This window comes from Buteo buteo, chromosome 16 (assembly GCF_964188355.1).
Source record: "Buteo buteo chromosome 16, bButBut1.hap1.1, whole genome shotgun sequence".
Classification (NCBI taxonomy): domain Eukaryota; kingdom Metazoa; phylum Chordata; class Aves; order Accipitriformes; family Accipitridae; genus Buteo; species Buteo buteo.
The window spans coordinates 5,122,888-5,144,276 of record NC_134186.1 but is presented as its reverse complement, the minus strand read 5'-3'; the positions used below and the strand labels follow the sequence as shown (position 1 = coordinate 5,144,276).

General features: G+C 56.8%; 1 protein-coding gene across 2 annotated transcripts; it reads left to right on the top strand.

The window, feature by feature from the left end:
* Positions 1-12,491: 12,491 nt before the first annotated feature.
* On the top strand, positions 12,492-20,219 carry OPRD1 (opioid receptor delta 1). 2 transcript variants are annotated; one of them, XM_075048738.1, is made up of 3 exons: positions 12,492-12,724; positions 18,633-18,982; positions 19,687-20,219. In XM_075048738.1, the coding sequence occupies exons 1-3, from the start codon at positions 12,492-12,494 to the stop codon at positions 20,217-20,219; spliced, it is 1,116 nt and encodes a 371-aa protein (XP_074904839.1). The 2 variants fall into 2 exon arrangements, with proteins under 2 accessions (XP_074904839.1, XP_074904840.1); XM_075048739.1 differs by having other exon boundaries at positions 12,678-12,709.
* Positions 20,220-21,389: the final 1,170 nt, after the last annotated feature.

Below are 21,389 nucleotides of genomic sequence, written 5' to 3'. Positions count from 1 at the left end.
CAGGATGGCAGGCTGGGGTTGTGCCCAAGCTCTGATTCACCCCAGCCATGTCTGTGCCTCTTTTCTCCAAGGTCCCCACGAGCCTGAAAGCCGAGAGCAGCTGGGACCGAAGGCCACATTCTTCCAACGAGCTGCCTTGTCTTTCCAAAGTGAAAATATAAATAGCTCGTCCTGTAACGAAGTGATTACCCAGGAGCTGTGCCACCACTGCCAGCCGCTCTTAGCAAACCCATTACCCACAGCAGCCAATTTACTCCCAAGTCTGGCAGGGTCAGCAACCGTCAGGGAAGCAAATGCTAATTAATTACACTCTGCAAAGCAGCCTGGCCAAGCACGGCGTGCAATTAGTGAGTTAACTGCAACGGCCACTGTGCTGGGATTGTGGCTAAAGGGGTGACAGAGCTGCCGTCGGCTGCGCTGGGAAGGGACCCACTTCAGCTCTGCAGCAATAACTCAGGGTGGAGGCAGTGACTTTGTGTCGGGGACATGTGTGTCACGCTGCAAACACGGACATTGGCAAGGCTGTGGCACTCTGCGTGTGTACATGCAACCCTTCGGTCCCTGCATCACCCGCCTCGGTCCAGCACCCATCTCCATCACGAGCAGTCCCCTCCATCAAGGGGACGTTCGCCCTCTGCCCAGCCAGTTTGCAGGTAAACATGATATTTCCTTGGGGCACGAGAGCTGCTCCGAATATAAAAACTCCTGGTGATGGGAGATGCAGAGCCCCGGGAGGAATCGTGTGCTAATGCCCTTACATTGCTGCTGCGGTGAGTCATCCAGGCCCTCCGAGAATCCCGTCTGCGAGTGGATACGGAGGAAGGTAGAAGCACAAGGCGAGAGGAAAAATTGCTTTGCTCATAAGATATCTTGGCTACAGCAAGGAAAAAAAAAAAAAAGAAGGCCCCTTGCCATCCACCCACAGCTCCAGTCCATGGGGTGGAGGGGGTTTAGTGTTTGCTGTTGGGTGGACAAGGAGAGAGGCTGGTTTAGGAGAGAAATGGGAGCACTTAGCCTGGGAACATTTCAAGTCATTAACAGAACACAATTATTAGTGTTTTTTCCCCCCTGGTAAGTGGTATCTCTTTGCAGGTGGGAGGAGAATGGGTGTCTCCATCAGGCTGGTGGGAAAAATCCATCCTGGGGTTGGGAATCAGGTTGGAGCAACACCTTGAAGGTGGTTACGGGCAGACGCTGCCTCCCTCCACCCGCAGCAGCATCGCTCCCAGTTGCTCAGCCGCATCCATATGGACACGTGTATGTTGCTGCCTCGATGGGGACAGGAGGGTCCCCAGCTCCTGGGGACCACAGCCACCCCTGACCAAGCTTTGCACCCTGCCATGCCATGGGAGGTGCACAGCCATGTTTGCATGGGAAAGGAGACTTAAAAACCCAACCAACAAAAAAAATCCCTTAAATCAACAGCATTTTAGCTAAGCTAACACCTCCATGCACCAGGGCTGCTTCCCGACGTGGCTTTGCCTCCTCTGAGCCAAGGAGCGAGAAGGGATTTACACATCAAACACAACCTCCTCCCCCTCCCCACCCTCAAAACTGCTGCAGCCAAAACCTTGGGAGGGGGAAAAAAGTCTGTTTCCAGCCTGCTTTCCTCTCCCCCATAAATAAACATCTCCTATCAGCAGAGCTTTTCCTTCAGCCCAAGGGTTTTGTTAGGCATCGGTCATTTAATATTGCTTTTAAGTACTTGTGTTTGGCTCTCAGCCGCTTCACCTGGCTCTGAGCGGGGATGCTGGCATTTTGTGTTTAGAAAATATATGTCTATATTTAGATAGGCAGACAGTTAGATATGGAAGAAGAGCTGTTCCAATCATTAAACCACTGCTTTCAATTTTTCCTTATTACTATTCTTTATTTAACCACAGGCTGGGCTGGCCAACCGCTCCCCAGGGACAGGCCAGCTGAGACCTGCAGGTTTGCAGCCCTAAAATGCTTCTCCAGAAAAAACCCCAACATCAACCCGATAATCAGAGAACAAATCTTCCCTGCAGATGTCTTCCCAAGGCTGTGGTGTGCAGGAAGGGGACGGGGTTGTGGTCGGAGGGCCGAGGAGGGTGGCCCAGAGCTGAGTCTGTCGCCGGCTTTGTGCTGGACTGTGGTGCCTTTAGGGAGGAAGAGTGGGAGCGAGAGGGAGGAAGATCTTGCACATCTGTGAGATGTGAAAGGTGGGGTAAGGGGGGGGATTTTTGTGCCTTTCAGGAGAAGAAAGAAAAAGGGGAGACAATTCACCTTCTAAGATCAGCTGCCAAAGGTTTTGCAGGCTGGAGGAGGGGGAGCTGCTTTTGAAGCTGGGAGAAGTCCCGACAGGTGGCACAGCAGCCTTCGCTGGCACTGCTCCTCTTCCTCTGGCCCCTATCTATTCCCTGCCCTTTCCCAGCCCTGCACCAGCACAGTGGTGCTGGCAGCCCACCCTTGGGACGGCCAAAACACCCATTCAGGTGTACCCAGCATCCCGCCGGAGCCTCGGTGGTGCTCACATGTTGGGCTCTCACACTGCCAGGGATCTCCTCCAAGACCCATCACTGACGGGATTCAACTCGTAGTTTAAGCCACCCCAGCTTGGATGTGTCTGGGTATCTCCTCTCTGCTAGTAAAGACTGAAACATGGGTGCCAGCAACCCCCAAGGACCCCCCCCAGCCCAGCCCTCGCTGGCATTCCCACTCCTTTCCCTGGCGCCGCTCACTTTTCCCTGGATAACACCATGACCACAGAAGAGCTGTGCCATCTCCCCGGTCTCCGGAGGCTCCCGGTACTGGCCAATGGACCGGGAACGCCAGCAGCAACTCTGCCCCACGGCTCGGCATCGCTCCCGGCAGCGGCGAGGGAAGCAGGTGGCCGTCTTGGAAAAATACAGCATTGGGCAGCCACCATCTGTGTCCCTTTGGATGGAGGAGGTGCTGCCCTCCCCAGGTGCTCTCCCGAGGCCACCGGGACAAGCCAGGACAGATGGCAGCAGGCATCTGATTTTATCAGGCTGGGAACTGAAGCAAAGCAAAATCCCTCGTGCTGGCAAAAGGCCAGAGGAGGAACCCACCGAGGTAGCCGTGGCGGGGATGGCATCGCCGTGAACATTGACAATCACCTTCTGCAGCTCTCCGGTGAGGCTGGGAAGGTTCAATACCTTATTCAAAGCTCTGAGAGCAGGTTCTTGCCTGCTGCACCTCGCCAGGTGCTTGCATCGATTCACAGCACCCTGGAAAGGAGGATGCACAAGTGCCACCGTGAGAAACAGGGCAAACCCTCACCTTACGGCTGTGTTCAACACCCAGCGGGGCTGGAGGGACCAGCACCGTATACACGCAGCTTCCCATACCTTCCACTGGTAGTTGCAGCTCTCAAGGAAGAGGCTGGGCACCTCCAGAGCCCCAACCTGCAGCAATTTATTTGAAGACACAGGCAGGGTTCGTACCTACAGCCGAATGCATTCAGCCCTCAGCAGCCATCAGGGAGACGTGCGCGGGTACACAGTGGCCCTTGCACCTGCGTTGCTTGAGGGACCCTGGGGCTGAAATGCCTCCTGATGTAGGAGGATATTTCAAAAGAAAACACCCAACCAACAAGTGACGTTGTTGACTCTTCTGCTGGAGATCCAGCTTGGACAAGCGAGGGATGAGCTGGGTGGAAAGTCGGTGGCTGGCTGGTGACCAAAGGGCTTTGCTTGGGCTCTGGTCAAGCCTGTGTCCAGCCTGGCTCTAGCTGATCCCAACTCCCGAGGCCTTCAGGGCTCGATCAAAGTGTCAGGGAAAAATCCTGAGCTTTGCTGAGCTTTTTGGAGCGAGCCCTGCCCTGGTGTTGAACCACCCGTCACCACTCCTGACTGAAACCATGCAGGTGAGGGATGCTTCAGCCTGATTCCCTGCAGCAAGTCCTGCCTGCAGGACCTGCTGAGCATCTTTCAAAACCTCTCAGGATCCTGCCACAAACCCCAGCATCACTCCGGGACTTGCTGCCTGCAAGCCTACACTGCGGTGGGGACATGCTGGTCCCACAGCCAGGCAGCCACACTGTCAGGGCTGGACACTTGCTGGGTATGGCAAGCAGGCTCCCTCCCTAAGGAAAAGACCCTTAATCACACGTATAAAATACCCTGTAAACCACCAGTGCTCAACTGTATGCCATTGCTTCCCCAACCTTCACATCTCAGTGCTCTGACCTGGCACAAAAGCAAAGTGCCAGTCGGAGCTGGATGCTCCTTCTGCAGCTCCTGATGCTGATGCCTCCAGGTCTGAGCCACCCAAATCTCCATCCTTCAGCCCAAACACAAACCTTAGTCAGACCCTCCTGTATTTTTCCACCGGGTTTCCACCGAGAGGAGGTTTCCTCTCCTCTCCCAATCCCAAACCAACTCATCCCACAACCGTTTGGAGGAACATGAACAAGTAGAGGGGAGAACTGAGCTCTGCGCCCGAAGCAAGAGGCACCAAAGCGGTGCTGGGCGAGAGTATTCAGCACAGCACTGGGCTCAGAGAGCAGCAGGATTGCAGCTGGGTTAGTGCTGACCTGGATTCCCAACATCAAAGACAACACCCGCTTCCTCCCCGGCAGCTCTGGAGCCCTCAGAGGAGGTGAATCAATGGGCTGAACGCCCACGCGTCCGTCCCATCCCAGCACCAGCTCCGTGATGGATGCGCTGGTGGTGGCTCGGCTGTGGGAACCGTGGGTCATGGCAGGAGCATCCCCCCTGCCCCAAGCACTGTGGCAGGAAGCTAAGAAGCTGCAGAAAAAGTAAATACTTCATATGCTGAGAGAGAAAACTGCCTCCTCCAAGACCAGGGTGGTCGAAGGTGGCCCAGGGGGTCTAACCCAGGTCTGGCCAGGGTCTAACCCCTGTCCTGCTGGTACAGCAACAGGCACCAGCAAATCCCCTGTCAGACCCTTGGGAGAAGGCCAAATGGACCTTATTCTCTTAGGAAACCTGGCCATAAAACACATGTGTCTACACGCATGCATGTGCACATGGGGCCCTTGTCCCTCCAGCATGTCACAACCGGCCCCAGGCACCAGGACACACGGTCCCCATGTGTGCTGGTTTGGGCTGGGGTAGCCTTAGTTTTCTTCATGGTAGCTAGTATGGGGCTGAGTTTTCTGTTCGTGCTAGAAACAGTGTTGATAACACAGGGATGGTTTAGTTATTGCTGAGCAGTGCTTACACAGAGCCAAGGGCTTTTCTGCCCCTCACAGCACCCACCAGCGAGGAGGCTGGGGGGGCACAAGAAGTCGGGAGGGGACACGGCCGGGACAGCTGACCCCACGGGATATTCCAGACCACAGGACGTCATGCTCAGCACATAACGCTGGGGGAAGAAGAAGGAAGGGGGGACATTTGGAGTGATGGCGTTTGTCTTCCCAAGTCACCGTTCCACGTGCTGGAGCCCTGCTTTCCTGGAGATGGCTGAGCACCTGCCTGCCCATGGGAAGCGGTGAATGAATTCCTTGGTTTGCTTTGCTTGTGTGCGTGGCTGTTGCCTTACCTATTAAACTGTCTTAGCCCACGAGTTTTCTCACTTTTACTCTTTTGATTCTCTCCCACATCCCACCAGGGGGGAGTGAGTGAGCGGCTGTGTGGGGCTGAGTTGCCGGCTGGGGTTAAACCGCGACACCATGTCACCATCAGTCACAGGCACCAGGACACGCAGTCCTCATGTTCCAGCCTCAAAGGACCTGCTCCCTGCCCAGGAATACCCAGCCCCAGCCCCTTCGGGGAGCCCAGGGCTCACGTTCACATCAATTCCCTCCACCAGCAGCTCAAAGCTTTAATTTTCCATCACAGCTCCGGCTCGGAGCAGCATCCTGCCTTGGATCCCCCCCTTCCCCAAGATGGTTCATTTACGAGATGACTCACAGGTTGTTAACGCTCCCGACACGCATCAGATGGAAAGCAGTGATGCCACCTCCGAGAGCCAGCTCGGGGGGGGGGGGGACGACGACGACAGCCTGGGCTCACAGCTCCCCGAAATCCGGGGAGACACTGCCAGTTCCCAATCAATGCTCCATTGTCAGCCAAAGGCGGCGGCGCGCATAGGGGGGTGAAAATACCTAAATAAGCAACAATCAGGGAAAAAAAAGGCTGCTGTGGGGATTGAGTCCCCTGGGGATGGGGGGGGTATGGTGCAGCATCCTTTGCTGCCTGCACGGCTCGGGGATGCTGGCGGTGCCCATGAGCCATACGCTGTCCCTGTCCCAGTCCCTGCTATGGAGCCAGGTACAAGCCTGGGTGAAGGAAAAGGGTTCACTAACCCCTAAAATCACATAATCAGTTTGGAGGCATTTTTCAAGGAAACAGGATGAATCAGCTGATGCACCCAACCTGTATTTGTAAGGACCCTGGGTGCACCCAGCCCTGGGTGGGAGTAGGGGGCTCGGGGCAGGCTGGCACCATCACCTGCTGGAGCCTGGCGAGGGGACAGTCACCCTTGTGTCCTGGGGACACTGAGAACATCTCGGGGACACCGGTGGCGTCACCCCTGGGGACACCGACTGGGAATGGGATCGGTGCCTGCAAAGTGCTGAGCTGAGATTTCCCATCCAACCTCCCAACCTGGCTCCAACCCCGGCCATCTCACAGCACATCCACTGCTATGCAAATAGCCTGCCCTCAGAGACAGCCTCCCCGCACACAATGCTGAGGAAATAACGCTGCAAAAAAAAAAAAATCTCCCTCTCGCCATTCAGCCACGCATAATGGTGAGGCAGAGAAGAATCTCATCTAATTTTAACTCCCCTGACGGACGGGCTTTGTTCTTTCCCAGCAGCTGCCCCGCAAGGTATGAAAACACTCAGATCTGTTGACGTGGGAAAACAAAACACACAAATCAGCCCATTTTCCTCTTCAAGGCCAATTTATCTGGAGCTGTCAGTGGAGGGAGGGGGAATGATGAGCCCCAGGAAGCCGGGGGGAGCAGCCTGGACCTGCAGCTCAGTGGGTACCAGTGTGGTTGGGCTGATGCTCATGGAGCATCTGGTCCATTCGGTCCCTTCCTTGCAAGCCCCAAACCATCTCAGACCTACAGAAAACAGGGCGATGTTTTCTGCTGCAATTCCCCAAGGTGTCATTCTGCACATGCATCCTTCTAAACAAGGGGAGCTGGGTGCAAACAGAACCCGCCCAAAGGTGGTTCACCGCAAGCTGGGCTCCATCCAGGTGCCTCCATGGCACAGACCACTTGGGTTTCTCATAGGTGCAATGGGAGACAGAAATCCTCTGAGCACATCCATCCAACCCACCCGGAGGGGCTGAGTTAGGATGGGGTGAATCAGGCCCTGAAGAAGTACAAAGGCAGCTCAGGGGGAGCACGTGGGGTTGGTAAGTCCCATCTGGTATATCAGTTATGGAAGGGGATGGATGGATGGGTGGATGGATGGACAGACAGACTCCTGTTTGGATCATGCATATGGGACTGCTCTCACCACCATGTAACCTCTTGCTGAGGCTGGTGCTGGTCCCAGCACCCATCCCCTCCCCAGGATGCTCAAAGGGGAACTGGGGTCCACAGGGACCATGTGGCTCTGGCTGTGTGGCCGGGGCACAGCCACATTCCGCCCTGACCTGGCAACTTCCTTAATCCCAGAGAATTCGTCTGAGCACTTCCCCACTGCTTCTTGTGCCTTGCTTTCAATGCAGCTTCCCCGTGGGAGGCTGCAGGCTGGTTAGAGCCCGCTTACTCTCTGGCTCGGGGACGTGATGGGCCAGGGTCCGTCCCTGAGGGGGGTTTCAGGACAGGGCACCCCCCCAAGCCCTCCCACAGCACCCACTGGGTGCAAACACAACCCTGCTCTTCTTGCATGTGGTTTTCTGGGTGCTGCAGCACCCGTCTGGATTTCCAGCCTTGTGGGAGCCTAGATCTCGTCTCCGACTTCCCATCTTTGACCTGGAAAACCCCAGCGGCTCAGCCTCGAGCTATCCCGGCAAGGCTCCTCCTGCAGCAGAAGGAGCTCGCTCTGCTCTGCCCAGGTTGCTGTCGGCCTCGCTTAGCCCAGCTGCCTCCTCGCATGATGATCCCCCTCCCAGCTCCTCTTACGCATCCTGCTATTTTAAGGCTTCGCCCACAAACCCCGCGACGGGTTCGCAGCCCCGAGGGCAGACGGCTTTGTTGAGCAGAAGGGAAAGGAGCTGGTGGGCTCGACGGGAGCCGTTGCCTTCTTGCACCATGTTCCTTCCTTCCCCACATGAGGGATTGCGTTTGCTACCAAGAGCAAAACCGTGCAAATGAAGTCCCTCTCTTGGCAGGGTGCAGATGAAACATTCAGGAAACTTTCCAAGCAGCATCTGATTTTGACTTCTGGTGCTGTGGATTTGTTGAGGGGTTTATTCATTTGCTGCCACACTGGGGTTATTTTGGCTCCTCTTGAGCACCCAGGGATGCGGTACTCTGTTGATAAAGAGGTCCACAAGATGCTTTTGTTGAGGGCATATGGAAAAGCAGGCAAAGGGGTAGAGAAAAACGGTGTCTGCACATTTGGTGTGTCCCTGCCCGTGGGTATCATCCAGCACTGGTTGATGCCAGAGTGTTAGGAAGGGTCATGGACAATGATGGGACCAGGATGCAGCACCCACAGTGGCATTTCAGTCAGTCCCCGTCTCTGCAGGATCGATCACAGATGCTAAGCTCCATGTCTGAGCGATATTTGCTTTAAATACAAAACCCTGCACAAATAAAAAAACCTGTTTGTGTAGTGTCTGAGGGTGAGAAAGCAGCACAGGAACTGCAATGCAAGCCAGGGAAAGCCCGGGCATCCAACACTTGGGGCTGCTCGTCTTGTCAAAAGCAACCCTCAGCCCAACTGAAAGCCATTGCACCCAGCTGCCCAGCACCGCTTCTTCAAATCTGGGGCAAAAATCCAGTAAAAAGGGAAGTCAAGCACTGGGGAGGCGGTACAAAAATCATAGCTTCCCCTCTATTCATCACAGCCCTGAATTGTCACAGGCAGGACTCAGGCTGACTGCCAAAGTGGAAATTGTATCAATATATAAATATCAATATATATTTATATTTTTATATATTATATTTATGTTATAGTTATATACCTGGCGAGCTGCCCTGGTGACCTGGCTCCCTGTCTCACACCTCTGCCCTGTGGCCATCGTCACAAGACGCAGCCGTCCCAGCGTTGCCGGAGCCCTGACGCAAGGCTCTCTCCGACAGGACCACGCCAAACAAGGTGAGCGGCATGTACGGAGGATCAGTGTCCTCCTGAGTTTCTGAAAATCTTTGGGGAGAAATCATCTCCCCTTGTTTCCTCCTCCATTAACCTCCAGAGATTCCCGTGGATTTTGACTGGAGTCCTGCCAGAGCAGATTCATATCTCCCGCATGTTATTTTTATGGCCATTTTAATTAAAACCAATAAATTCCGGAGGGGAAGAGGGTCTACCCATGGTGAAATACGCTTTGTCGAGTTTGCAGCCTCTGAATAAATCAAAACGCTGCCGTTAGCAGCCGCGGCTGTAAATCCCCCCCAGATGGACCCCAGCTCGCCAGGCAGATGAGCAACATGAATTTTCCTCCTCAACAGCCTCAGCATCGCTCTCGCCACCTCGATTTGATTTAACTCCTCTTCTGCGCAGGGGCTGTTTGGAGGGGGTGGGAGAGGCAGCCTCCCCCCGTTATCCAGAGTGTGGAGGAGAAAATAATACAAGCTAAGGCAATGCCATGGAGAACTTCCTAAGAGGAGCAATCCCCATAGGAGAGCAGGACTCAAGCCAAGATAAAGTGTCACCGATAAAATTCAGGGTGCAGAGAGAAGTCCCGGCTGCCCGGGCATCCTCCCTCCTGGCTGGGGACTGACTGGCACCAGCGATGGGGTCAGGACTTGCAGGAGCCATCGCTTCCCTTCACCTGGTGTATGCACGGTCCTCGGGCTCCATGCATGGCAATGGGGTGATGCTTTCCCCTCAGACTTGACCTCCCTGCCTCAGTTTCCCCAATTTTGGAAACTACATCCATGGCAGTAGCCCAGCTCAGCAGGCGGAGCAGCAACAACTGAATGCAGGCAGATGAACAGCACAGCCCTTTAAAGATTTTCCATTTGTTTTATGTATTCACTGGGTTTATTTTTAACATTCCAGCTGAAAAAAATAAATAAATGCCGGAGCTGAGCCGAGAGGACATGTTTGCTGGAACCTGTCAGGATGATTAGTCCTTTGCAGATAACTCCTTGGAAAAGGGTCAGTACGGGTTCTCCGGCCATGCCGGGAGCTGAGCGAAGGAATGAGTCTTCTTCCAAAGAGCTCCTCAGCCGCGCTTAAAGCTATTTTGCACTCCCCGATCTGACGTTTCCCTCCCACCGGGAGCGATCAGCAGCCGGACTGTGTCAGAGCTGTGCTGAGCAGAGACTCGCCACCTTGCTCTGGGCCTGGGAGGCTGTTTTCACCCCGGGAAGGTGTTTAAAGCCTGTGTGCTGGAGGACGCGCACATGCAGCACATAGCCCTCTGCCCCGCCTGGGTTTTCGGTGCCTCCTTGCAGAACCATCACAGGAATGGAAACACCTTCCAGGCAGCGAGGCTGATGCATCTCATGAGGATGCAAAGTGCAGGACCCAAGGCAGATATAGCACATTAAAACCATCCCTGTGCTCCTAATTCCTCCCTGTACCCATCCCATTAGCGTTCCAGGACAAAGCCAGGACCACTGCCACCAAAACCCTCGCTCCATGATGGCAGAAACCCACCACATGTCATTGCTGCCTCCGCGGTCAGCAGCCCAGGAGCTGTTTACCATCTGAACCATCAGATGAATGAAAAGCTATTAATTCCCTCCTAGGTGTTTTTATGAGCTCTTGATGAAATATCTGCATGCTTTGACACTGCAAGAGTTTCATGCTGGCAGAGCACTACGCAGACTGAAAACCCCATCTTGAGGGTTGAACCAGCTACTGGCCTCTCCTCCATGTCCTGTGTCGCCTGCTCCGTTCCCTCCTGAGCCAAAAGCACCCAAAATTGCAGCAAACCATCCTCTCTGGCCGAGCCAGCTCTGTCCCAGGGCACAGGGCAATGAATGAATCCATCCTGAAAGCGAAGAGGCGACAGAGACACCCCAAACATGGGTTCCCACAGCCCCTGCATCCACTGGGTCTCCAGGAAAAATAAGGCTCTCGCCTCTCTGCTTTGCAGACCCTGAAAGGGGGGGAGACCTCTCAGAGGAGGGGGGGTGGTCCTGCCCCAAGGATGATAAGCATCCTTGGTAAGGGGAGGGTGACCTTCAGCATCCCACAGAGCCCAGCTCTGCTGAGCAGGCGGTGCTAATGGGTCTGCATTTGCACCCCCACCTTGCAGCATCCCCCTAAATCCCTCACCCTGCAGCAGCACCCCTCCTGCCCCCCCCAGCATCCCTCCTAAGCCCCCCCAGCATTACTCTCCAAGTCCCTCTTCAGTATCCCCCCCTAAACCCCTCACCCCACAGCAACCTCCCAGATCTCCCCCCAAATTTCCCCCCCCAGCATCCCTCCTAAGCCCCCCACAGTGTCCCTCTAATTCCCTCCCCCAACCTCCCACCCCACAACAACGCTCCCAAATCCCCCTGCAACATCCCCCCAAACCCCCTCAGCATCCCTGAAACCCATCCAGCACCCCCCACCCCCCAGCATATGGGGGGGGAGAAAAGGCACGGGGGGGGGGGCAGGAATTGGAGGAACCCCAGCTTTGCTTTGGGGACAAGGGGGCTGTTTGTGTCCCCCCCCTTCTTCCAGACAAAGAAAACCTGAAACAGCCACAGCACCGAGAGAGATCGCACTCCCCCTCAAGCCCGGGCCCCCCCCCCGGGATGCTCGGGGCCGCCCCCGCAGCCCTCGCCGGCTCCGAAGGAGGGCGGCAAGCAGGGATGGGGGGCAGGCAGGGACCGAGGGGGGGGGACACACACAGAAAAACAGGGATTGGGGCGGGGAAAGCAGGCAGGGATGGGGGGAGAGGCAGGGAGGGAGGCGGGGGGGGGGTGCAGGTAGGGAGCTGGGTGGTGGGAAGGGAGGCAGAGATTGGGGGGGGTCAGGGAGGGAGCGGGGGGGGGTAGGCAGGGATGGGGAGGGGGGAGACAACGGGGGGGGAGACAGCGACAGTGGGGGGGATGCAGGTAGGGAGCTGGGGGGGGAGAAAAGCAGGGAGGAAGGGAGGGATGGGGGAAAGAGAGACCGGGAAGGGAGACAAGGACCTGTCGGGGGGGGGGGGGGAGGAAGGCAGGAGTAGGGGGGGGCGACAGATAGGGAGCGGGGGGGAGGATAGCGGGCAGGGAGCGGGGGGAACAGGCAGGGCCGCGGGGGGGTGCAGGCAGGGAGGTGGGAGGCTGGCAGGGGTGGGGGCAGGCGGGCGGGCAGGGCCGCCCCCGGCCCCACGTGGCTCGGGGGACACGCCGGGTTTATAAAGCGTCCCCGGCCACCGCACGGGTGCGGGAGACGGCGGCGGCTCTGGCCGGGAGCGGGATTCGAACCCGCGGACCTCGGATGCGCCCGGGAGCCACGGCGGGGCCGCGGCCGGCAGCGGGCGATGGAGCTGCTGCCCACGGAGCTGCCCACGGAGCTGCCCACGGCTGCCGGCACCACCTGGGGCAACGGGACCGCCTGGGCCCCCCTGCCCGGCCACGGGGTCAACGAGACGGGGCCGCAGCGGGCCAAGAACGCCACGTCCATCCTCATCGCCATCGTCATCACGGCGCTCTACTCCGTGGTGTGCGTGGTGGGGCTGCTGGGCAACGTCCTGGTCATGTACGGCATCGTCAGGTGAGAGCGGGGTGCCCCGGCGGCACCCCACGCCGGCCTGGGTCCCGGGGAGGGCGTGAAAAGGGCGAGCGAGGGAGCGTGGGGAGAGAGGGGAGCGTGCGTGGGGGGGGAGCCGTGCACTGTGGGCGAGCGTGCATCAAGTGCGAGACGGCAGCTGGAGCCGGCGTGCACCGGGGTGAGCGTGCACCACGTGCGAGATGGCAGGAGAAGCGAGCGTGCCCCGGGACTGCGTGTGCGCCGTGGGCGCGACAGCAGCAGGAGTGAGCGTGCACCAGGGGTAAGGCAGCAGCAGGAGCGAATGCGCACCAGGACGGAGCGTGTGCCGTGTGTGTGAGACAGCGGGAGAAGTGTGCGCCGGGGATGAGTGTGCACCGGGTGTGAGACAGCAACAGGAGCGAGGCGGGGTGTGCACCAGATGCTTGTGAGCAGGTAGCACCGAGATGGGTGTACCCGACGGGCGTGATGTGTGTGCAAGCACACACGTGAGTGGGGGGTGACCAGATGCTGTGCGGGAGGAAAAAGCGAAGACTGCGTGTGCACGGAGCAGCACCGGGGTTGCACGGGAGCCGGCGTTTGGGGGAGAAGCTGGGGGGGACATACCCCGACCCCAGCAGCTGCGTGTTCCTCACCCCTGCATGGGGAGCGGGGGGGAAGAGGAGCCGCAGGGCTGGTCACACTGCGGTTTGGGAGAGGCGAGAGGCTGGCAGGGTGTTTCTTTCCAACAAACAAATGGTAAGAGCTACCCTGTTCTCAGGGAGGGTCCCGAGCCCCTCACGCACCCACCCCACAGCCAGGGGAGAGGGGCTGGTGGGCTCCCACTGGTACCTACCCCACTCCATCCCTGGGACCTGAGATGCACAGAGCACAAATTACCCACCCCAGCCCATTCCCAGCTCCACCGCGAGCTCCTGTTCGTGCCGTCGGCACCTCCCGCAGCCGGCTGACTCCTGCTTTTCTCTAACAAAGAGCAGGAGCCCGCATTGCCCAGCCCCAGCTCACACCATGGCCGAGCTGTTCCCCAGCCCCCCCAACAGAAGGTACCAGCTCCAGCAGCAGACACCCACTCATGTCCCGGGGGACCCCGAACCCCACTTTGACTCCATCCAGCGTTGCAGTGGGAAAGCGGGAGCCAAGGCAGGACCTTGGCTGGCAGGGGCACCTCTGCCGAGGCTTTCCCTGGGCAGGGAGGGGGTCTGCTGGGTCTCTGCACCCCAGGACAAGCAACAGGACCCCAGTGCTCCCCTTTTCAGTAGACGGGGCACAGTGAGACGCTGCTGTACCCAGCCCGGCGCTTGTGCCGGGGTGCAAAATTTCCTGCCCATACGAACAGCCCCTTTGTCCGAGATGCTGGTTGATGCTGTCTGGGTAAGATGGGTTGACATGGCCAAGGCTGCTGTTAATACGGGACAATAAAGCCGAGTCTTGCAGACCACAGGACCACCGCCGGCAACGGGGGCTGGCAGAGCCCTCCATGGCCCCCAGACCCCACTGGCAGCGGAGGCAGGAGCCGTGCTCGCCGTCACACCGCTGTCGGCGACGGGCACAGAGACTTCGCCACCTCCAGCCTGGCAGGAGGGAGCAGGGGTCTCGCTGGGTGCCTGGGCTTCACAGCACCCCCTCCCACACCGGAGGGGACTTGTCCTGGGGGGCCCAGGTTTCATGGGGTTAATCCCAGTTCCCATTGCCCCAGGGAGGGGTTGCTGTAACCCCAGCCGGACCCAAAACCCTGGGGCCAAACCAGAGCTCGTGGCTGGATTTAGGCAAACCCCCCAAATCCCCATTTTTAACGATTTCCACCCCTACCCCCCCCAGCACTTTCAGTCCATAGCAATGGTTACAGGAGGTCAGCACAGCCTGGCACTGCCTGCGCACGAAATAAATGTGGTGACTCACCGGGGGGAAGGAAACCAGCCTGAAACATGTCCATGAGCCACAACGGACTGCCCATCACCCTCGCGCCTGGCTCCCCGCTCTTTGGGTAGCTCTGCTGTGTATTTTCCAGCACCCGAGAGGGTGGGCGGATGGGTAGCGGGACGGGGGTGTCACTCTCTGACCCTACCCAACACTGGATGGGATTTCTCATCCACTCGAACTAGCTTTAAAAATCAGCCTTAGACTGAAAAAGCAAATTAAGGTAATTGTTGCAGAGACATACGCCACATATGGTGTCAAGGTGAAGGATGAGTGTTATTAGACCCCCTCCAGCTAGTTCTGCTCTGTAAGAAGAGGGAAGGCATTTTAAAGAGAAAGCTTTAATGTGCAAACAACATCCTCCCTATTCAACTCACTAAGTAACCTAACGTTACCCGTGCTTTAGAAAACCTGACTCTACAGCATCCACACTTCCCATCGCCGTGGTTTCTAGCCCCCCATTTTCCAACCCGCCAGCTGATGCTGGAATTAAACACATCTCCCAAGGAATGAATAAATACCATCCTTCGAGTCCCTGGGACAGGGGGGCTGCGGACACACACGGAGCCCAGCACGTGCCTTTGGCCCTTATGTGGCCGAGCCCACGTGGAGTTTCACAGGGGTTCGTTGGCAGAGTTGCTCCACGTTGGCGGGGTTTAGGCCAGGACTAGGTAGGCTCCACCAAACCCATGTCCACGCACGATAGGGCTGTGAAATGGGATCAGCTCAGGTTCAGACCTCGCTGCTGGGGAGATGCTGAGCATTTGCCTTGCGGCCCTAGGGACACCTCCCACTGTCACGTCCCACCGCCCTTATGGCCCATGCAGGTGCCTGGGCAGCCTGCAAGCATGGCTGGAGAGCATCCTGCGGGGCTCAGGGACCTCGGGGTCCCTGGGGATGCAGCGCTGAGGATGCCGCAGAGCCCGTGCGTGCCAGGGAGCAGGTACACGTAGGATCCTGGTCCGCAGCCCCCAGCTGAGCTCCCTGAATGGGCACCTGGCACCCCAGAGAGCCGAGCACAGCCGAAATCCAAAGCACTTCTTCTTGCCCAGAGCAGCCGAAAGCCAGCCGTGTGCCCGGAGGGAGCTCAGCCTGCTCAGCACCCTCCGTCAGCAGCTCTGACGGAGACCGGCGCTGCAATTACCACTGCATTGTCAGGAGCTTTTAAAAATACCCCTGGAAGCAATTTGCAGCTGCAAGCTCAGGCTTGTGAGTGCCCACGTCCCCGCAGAGCCCATCAACCCCCCGCCAGCTCCCGCACAGGCTGCAAGGGCATCCCTATGCTGGGCGCAGGTTTTGTTAAGCCAGGCTCTTTAAGGCGGTGGTTTTTAGCAGCTCCAGGAGTTTTGCAAGTGGTTTCTTTCACTTATTTATTTTTGGAGAGGTTTGGAGAGCTAAGGGGTCCTTACCTGGGAGTCCAGTTGCTGGCACTGCTGCTGGAATGCAGAGCCGCCCTGCGCTCACTCCATCACCTCCAGCCTCATCTCTCCCTCAGCACCTTCCAGATTGTTTTGTTCAAGTGGATAACTTCCCAATCAAGGCGCTCACTTAATTGCGATGGGTTTGGCAGCCCGGGGAGCTCCATCAGCAGAAGCGGATGGTTTGATCTGCGGCGCGTGATAAACCTCTTTCCTGGAGCATCGGCTTCGTTTGCAGCTCGGGGAGTCACCAGGATTGACCCCCCCACCTGTGCAGTGGGTTTGACACTCAGCCCAATCCTGGAGGGGGCTGAATCCTGCCCCGAAACCCCAGCTCTGGGGGCTAAGTTTTCATCCCCATCATCCCAGTCATCCCAGTCATCCCCATCATCCAGTCATCCCCATGATCCAGTCGTCCCAATCATCCCAGTCATCCCCATTGCTGCTTTGCCCTCACCAGCACAGCCCCATCCTGCCTGGGGAGGGGGCTACAGCCCCAGCCCCCCCAGCCTTCCCACCCCTGGCACATCTGGCAGGAGGTTGGGGAAGCGCTTACCCAGCACAGCCAAGCACGCCTAGCAGAGCACGGCGTGAATAACTGATTTTTTCCACTTTACTCAAAAAGCAGAGATCAAAGAAGTGTAAGTCTACCTGGGACACCTATTTTTTAATCTAGTTGAGGCAAAACCTGACAATAACACAAATTCTTAGCTTTTTGTTTAACTTGGAATGAAACTTTTCTAAGAGATGCATTTGCAAAAGAGCTTGGAAAATAAAAAGAACCGAGAAGGACTTTTCAAAGAAAAGACATTTTTTATGCCATATTTAAAATTTTAAAAAGTTCAATTCAAATATTTCCACCCTTGAGCAAGGGGCTGCCATTTGCAGCCAAGGTGAACAAGAAAGGAACACCTTTGGCGCTGGATGCTGCTCCGAGCTGCTATTTTCTCCCAGAGAGAAATTGTTTTTGCAGCCTCCACCTCCCAGTTCTACTGACAGCATAACTCGATGGGTCTCTGTCCCCACTGGCACACTCTCCTGACCCTGCTGAGATGGAGAAAAGGATAAAGTGAAGGGAATTGATATTACCATTGAGGCCAGGAACCTCTTTCCTACACCAACCCACTCTCCTGGTCTCCAGCCAGGGCAGCAGAGCAGCAACCATCTGAGATGGGAGCTACTCAATCCCCTCACCCCAATTTACTCCAGGTACCCCATCACACGATGGGGTTCTTCTATGAGCGGTGCCAATTACCTTTTCATTTGGCAACCAAGGGATCCCCCCCCCATGCACCAGGGCCGAATTCAGCCCCCTTTCCGTCTAGGGCTGAAACTCACCCTGGGGATGTTACCAGCAGGTTTAGCCATGCACAGAGATGCTTGTGTTCAAACTGACACTTTTGTTAATTAATTAGGGTGCATCTAAATGAGCTGGGGGCTGCAGAGGATGCTCTGAGCAATGGAAAGGGAGTGCAAGAGAAGGGTTTGAGCTGCTGGCATAGACCTGACCTCAGCCTAGCAAACAACCGGAGGGTGCCGCAGAGCCGCCCCAACCCAACCCCAACGCGTTGCCCTTTGGGGACCCCCGACAGCCCCTTCGGCAGCAGGGATGTACATCCATTTCAAACCAACCACACCATTCAAAGCATCACCTTGAGCAACACCTGCAGGGCTGGATGCTCCGAGGACACACACTCATTCATCCCCGCCAGCCCCGGCGCCCACCAAAACGACGCCTCATCACTTCATGAAGGGTTTCGGCACTCAGGACCAGGCACTTCTCTTACCGTGATGTGACAGGGACCAGAGCCGGCATGCCAGCCATGGGTGGCTGCAGCCCTTGCCAAATGCCCTAGGGGACCCGGCACCGTGCCCCTGAGCCACGTGCCGTGGCCGAGGCAGCCAGGCTTCCCCAAAGGCTCTAGAGCTCTAGCCTGGCTAATTGGGCTGCTTCCAGATGGCCTGTTTCCGGGGGTAATCGATCCAATTTCTGCAAGTAGGCTCAACAGGGAAGCAAGCTAGATAATCACGATTTACTGGGTGGAAAATCAGATAAAGGAGATTTCAGGAGGTAAAGGACATTGCGCAACTGATTCAGGGAAATGGAGTAAATCGATTTAATTGGAGAATTGATTTCTCTGCAAATTTCTTCAGATTTCCTTTGAATAAAGGCAACCACGGGAATGAGTGTCACCTCCCCGGTCAGGTAAGGGATAACGGCTTCGGCAGGGTCCAAGCCGTGTTGTGCAGGTGCTCGATAAGGTCCCAGCTCAGCACGTGTCAGTGCAACCCTGTGCTCAGGCACCAGGACTTCAACACACACTAAACCCATGCGCAAACACAAGTATTTTCTCAACGTGCTCCCTGGTCCATCTAGAAAGGTGCTGAGCACAGCGGTGCTGCAGAAGGCCACATTACAACCACATACCTTTGCCCACCAAGGGTGAGGGCACTTTGCGAGCAGCCAGAGAAAGCCAGGCTCTGCCCCCTCATCATCATATTGAGTGTGCACACACATACTTAAGCAAGGTAAGCCAGCCCTGACCACCTGTAACGGCTCCCTTCTCTGCCACCCCCAGGTACACCAAGATGAAGACGGCCACCAACATCTATATCTTCAACCTGGCCCTGGCAGACGCGCTGGCCACCAGCACGCTGCCCTTCCAGAGCGCCAAGTACTTGATGGAGACCTGGCCCTTCGGGGAGCTGCTCTGCAAAGTCGTGCTCTCCATTGACTACTACAACATGTTCACCAGTATCTTCACGCTCACCATGATGAGCGTGGACCGCTACGTCGCCGTGTGTCACCCGGTCAAGGCCCTGGACTTCCGCACGCCGGCCAAGGCCAAGGTCATCAATGTCTGCATCTGGGTGCTCTCCTCCCTCATCGGGGTGCCCATCATGGCCATGGCAGTCACCAAGTCAAAAGGCAAGTGGCTTCTGGGGAAAGGTCCCCTCCTGTCCCATCTGTCCATCCCGGGGGTGACCTGGCAAACCCAAGGCACTTGGTACTGTAGCAGGCTTGAGCTCAGTGATGGGCATCCCTCCATGGGATCATAAGCATGCCCTGCCATGGAAAAATCATCACGGTGTTATTTTCCATCTTGGCTGCTGAGGTTGGAAACTGTACCAGAAATTGTCCTCCCCCTTCCCCATCTCCAGTCCAAGCAGTGCCTCTCCCCAGCTCCTGGGGTGCAAATCAGTGCAAACCACCCTCAGTGGTATTGCAAAATCCCCAGCTGGCCCACACTAAGCTCCACAGCTCCTGTGTGAGGACACCAGCCCTTGGCTGCTAGGAGAGCTCTGGGCATCTTGAGGAAGTGGACAGGTTTCAGTGGAAGGTGACACGGGGACGTGGCCACCATGCGGGTTGGGAGGAGATAGCGTGGGGATGGCCCAGGAGGCTCTGCAGGGAACGAGTGCCTGGGTCACTGCACCCACTACATCCCCTCGGCACCCTGTGGGCAGGGGACTGGTGGCACAAAGCTCCTGGGAAAGAGCTGGCAGGTGGGCATGCATCTCCTTGTGTTTTTAACAAATGTTCACATGCCTAGCCATGACCCAGAAGAAGGCAGGCAGTATTCATAGCAGACGCTCCACCGGTTCCCTCTTTGATCGTCCTCTCTCCTACAGATGGGATGGTGCTGTGCACGCTCCAGTTTCCTGATCCTCCCATCTACTGGGACACCGTGACCAAGATCTGCGTCTTCATCTTCGCCTTCATGGTCCCCATCTTGGTCATCACCATCTGCTACGGGCTGATGATCCTTCGACTGAAGAGCGTCCGCCTCCTCTCGGGCTCCAAGGAGAAAGACCGCAACCTGCGGCGCATCACGCGCATGGTGCTGGTGGTGGTGGCGGCCTTCATCATCTGCTGGACGCCCATCCACATCTTTGTCATCGTCTGGACGCTGGTGGACATAGACAAGAAGAACCCCTACGTGGTGGCCAGCCTGCATTTCTGCATCGCCCTGGGTTATACCAACAGCAGCCTCAACCCCGTCCTTTACGCTTTCCTGGATGAAAATTTCAAGAGGTGTTTCCGAGAGTTTTGCCTGCCTTTCCGAGCACGCGTGGACCAGAACAGCTTCTCCCGTGCCAGAAACACCACGCGGGAGCGCATCTCCACCTGCACCCCTTCTGAAGCCCGCAACAAGCCGGCATGACTAGACGTGGGCAGCCTCCAGCGGGGCTGCCGGGGCCACGGAGGGGACGACCTGCGCTCAGAAGTGACCCAGGTCACCACCACGGAGCTCTAGCAGAGCGGTGGCCCGGGCACTGCTCAGTAACACCGCTGGGTTTATGTTCAGACTGACAGCAAGTGACTGCAAAGACTTTTTTTCACCCTGGAGAACCAGGGACGGGGGAATAGGGACTCACCAAGCAACGTAGGGAGAGGACCAAAACAAGAGGCAACCTGGGCAGAGCTGCTCTGCTACTGCTTCCACCGTGGCCGGGGACAGCCGGCACCTCCATACACCCAACCAGGGCTGTCACTCTCCGACACGCGGCTATCGGCAAAGCCTAAGCATCGTGGGACACCATGATTGCAATGACCAGGCGCTTCTTCTCCTGCATGGGCCAAGATGGCACCACAGCCCATGGCAGGAGGGGAAACACTCCCATGGCAAAAGGGAGCTGTGTCGGGGGGTGATGCCACATCATGGGACCTCACTCCATCCCCCTCTGAGCTGTGTCCAAAAAACGGCCAGAGATGGGAAGAGAAAATGATGCCGCTTCAGAGACACTGTTATCAAAGAGCTCCGGATCCACAGTAAAAATTTTACTGGAGTCCTTCAAATGAGAACTGCCCCGGAGGACAACTTTGTACTGTTAATGCCATTACTGTATTATTTAGAGACCTCTGACTGCAGCCGTAGTCACAGATGTGATGCTGGGAATTCGGATACGGCCAGGGGACGGGTCGGGGGATGAAGCAGGGCACATTCCAATCTCACCCTGTGTCCACGTGGCGATGCCAAATTCCCCTGGCCCAGCATCCATCAGGGTGATGGGGAACCGCTCCTCGCCCATCTGCCTCCAAAGACATTAAACCGGAGAAAGATCTCATTAAGGGAGCAACTGTGGGGACCTGAGGAGTTTCTCACAGTGCTAAAGCAATTAGGATGGACTAACGGGAGGTGCTGCGAGGTCTCCCCCCCCCTGCCCGTTAGGTGAAGGATGAGCAACAGCACTGCCTAGATTTCCTTTAGCAAAGCCAAAAGGGATAGGATGGGGTTTTTTTTTTTAGTAGGAGATGGGAAAAACATCACCATCATTTCATAATTCCCCAAACAGGGACAGAGGTTGTGCAAGCACTGAGAAAGGACCCACAG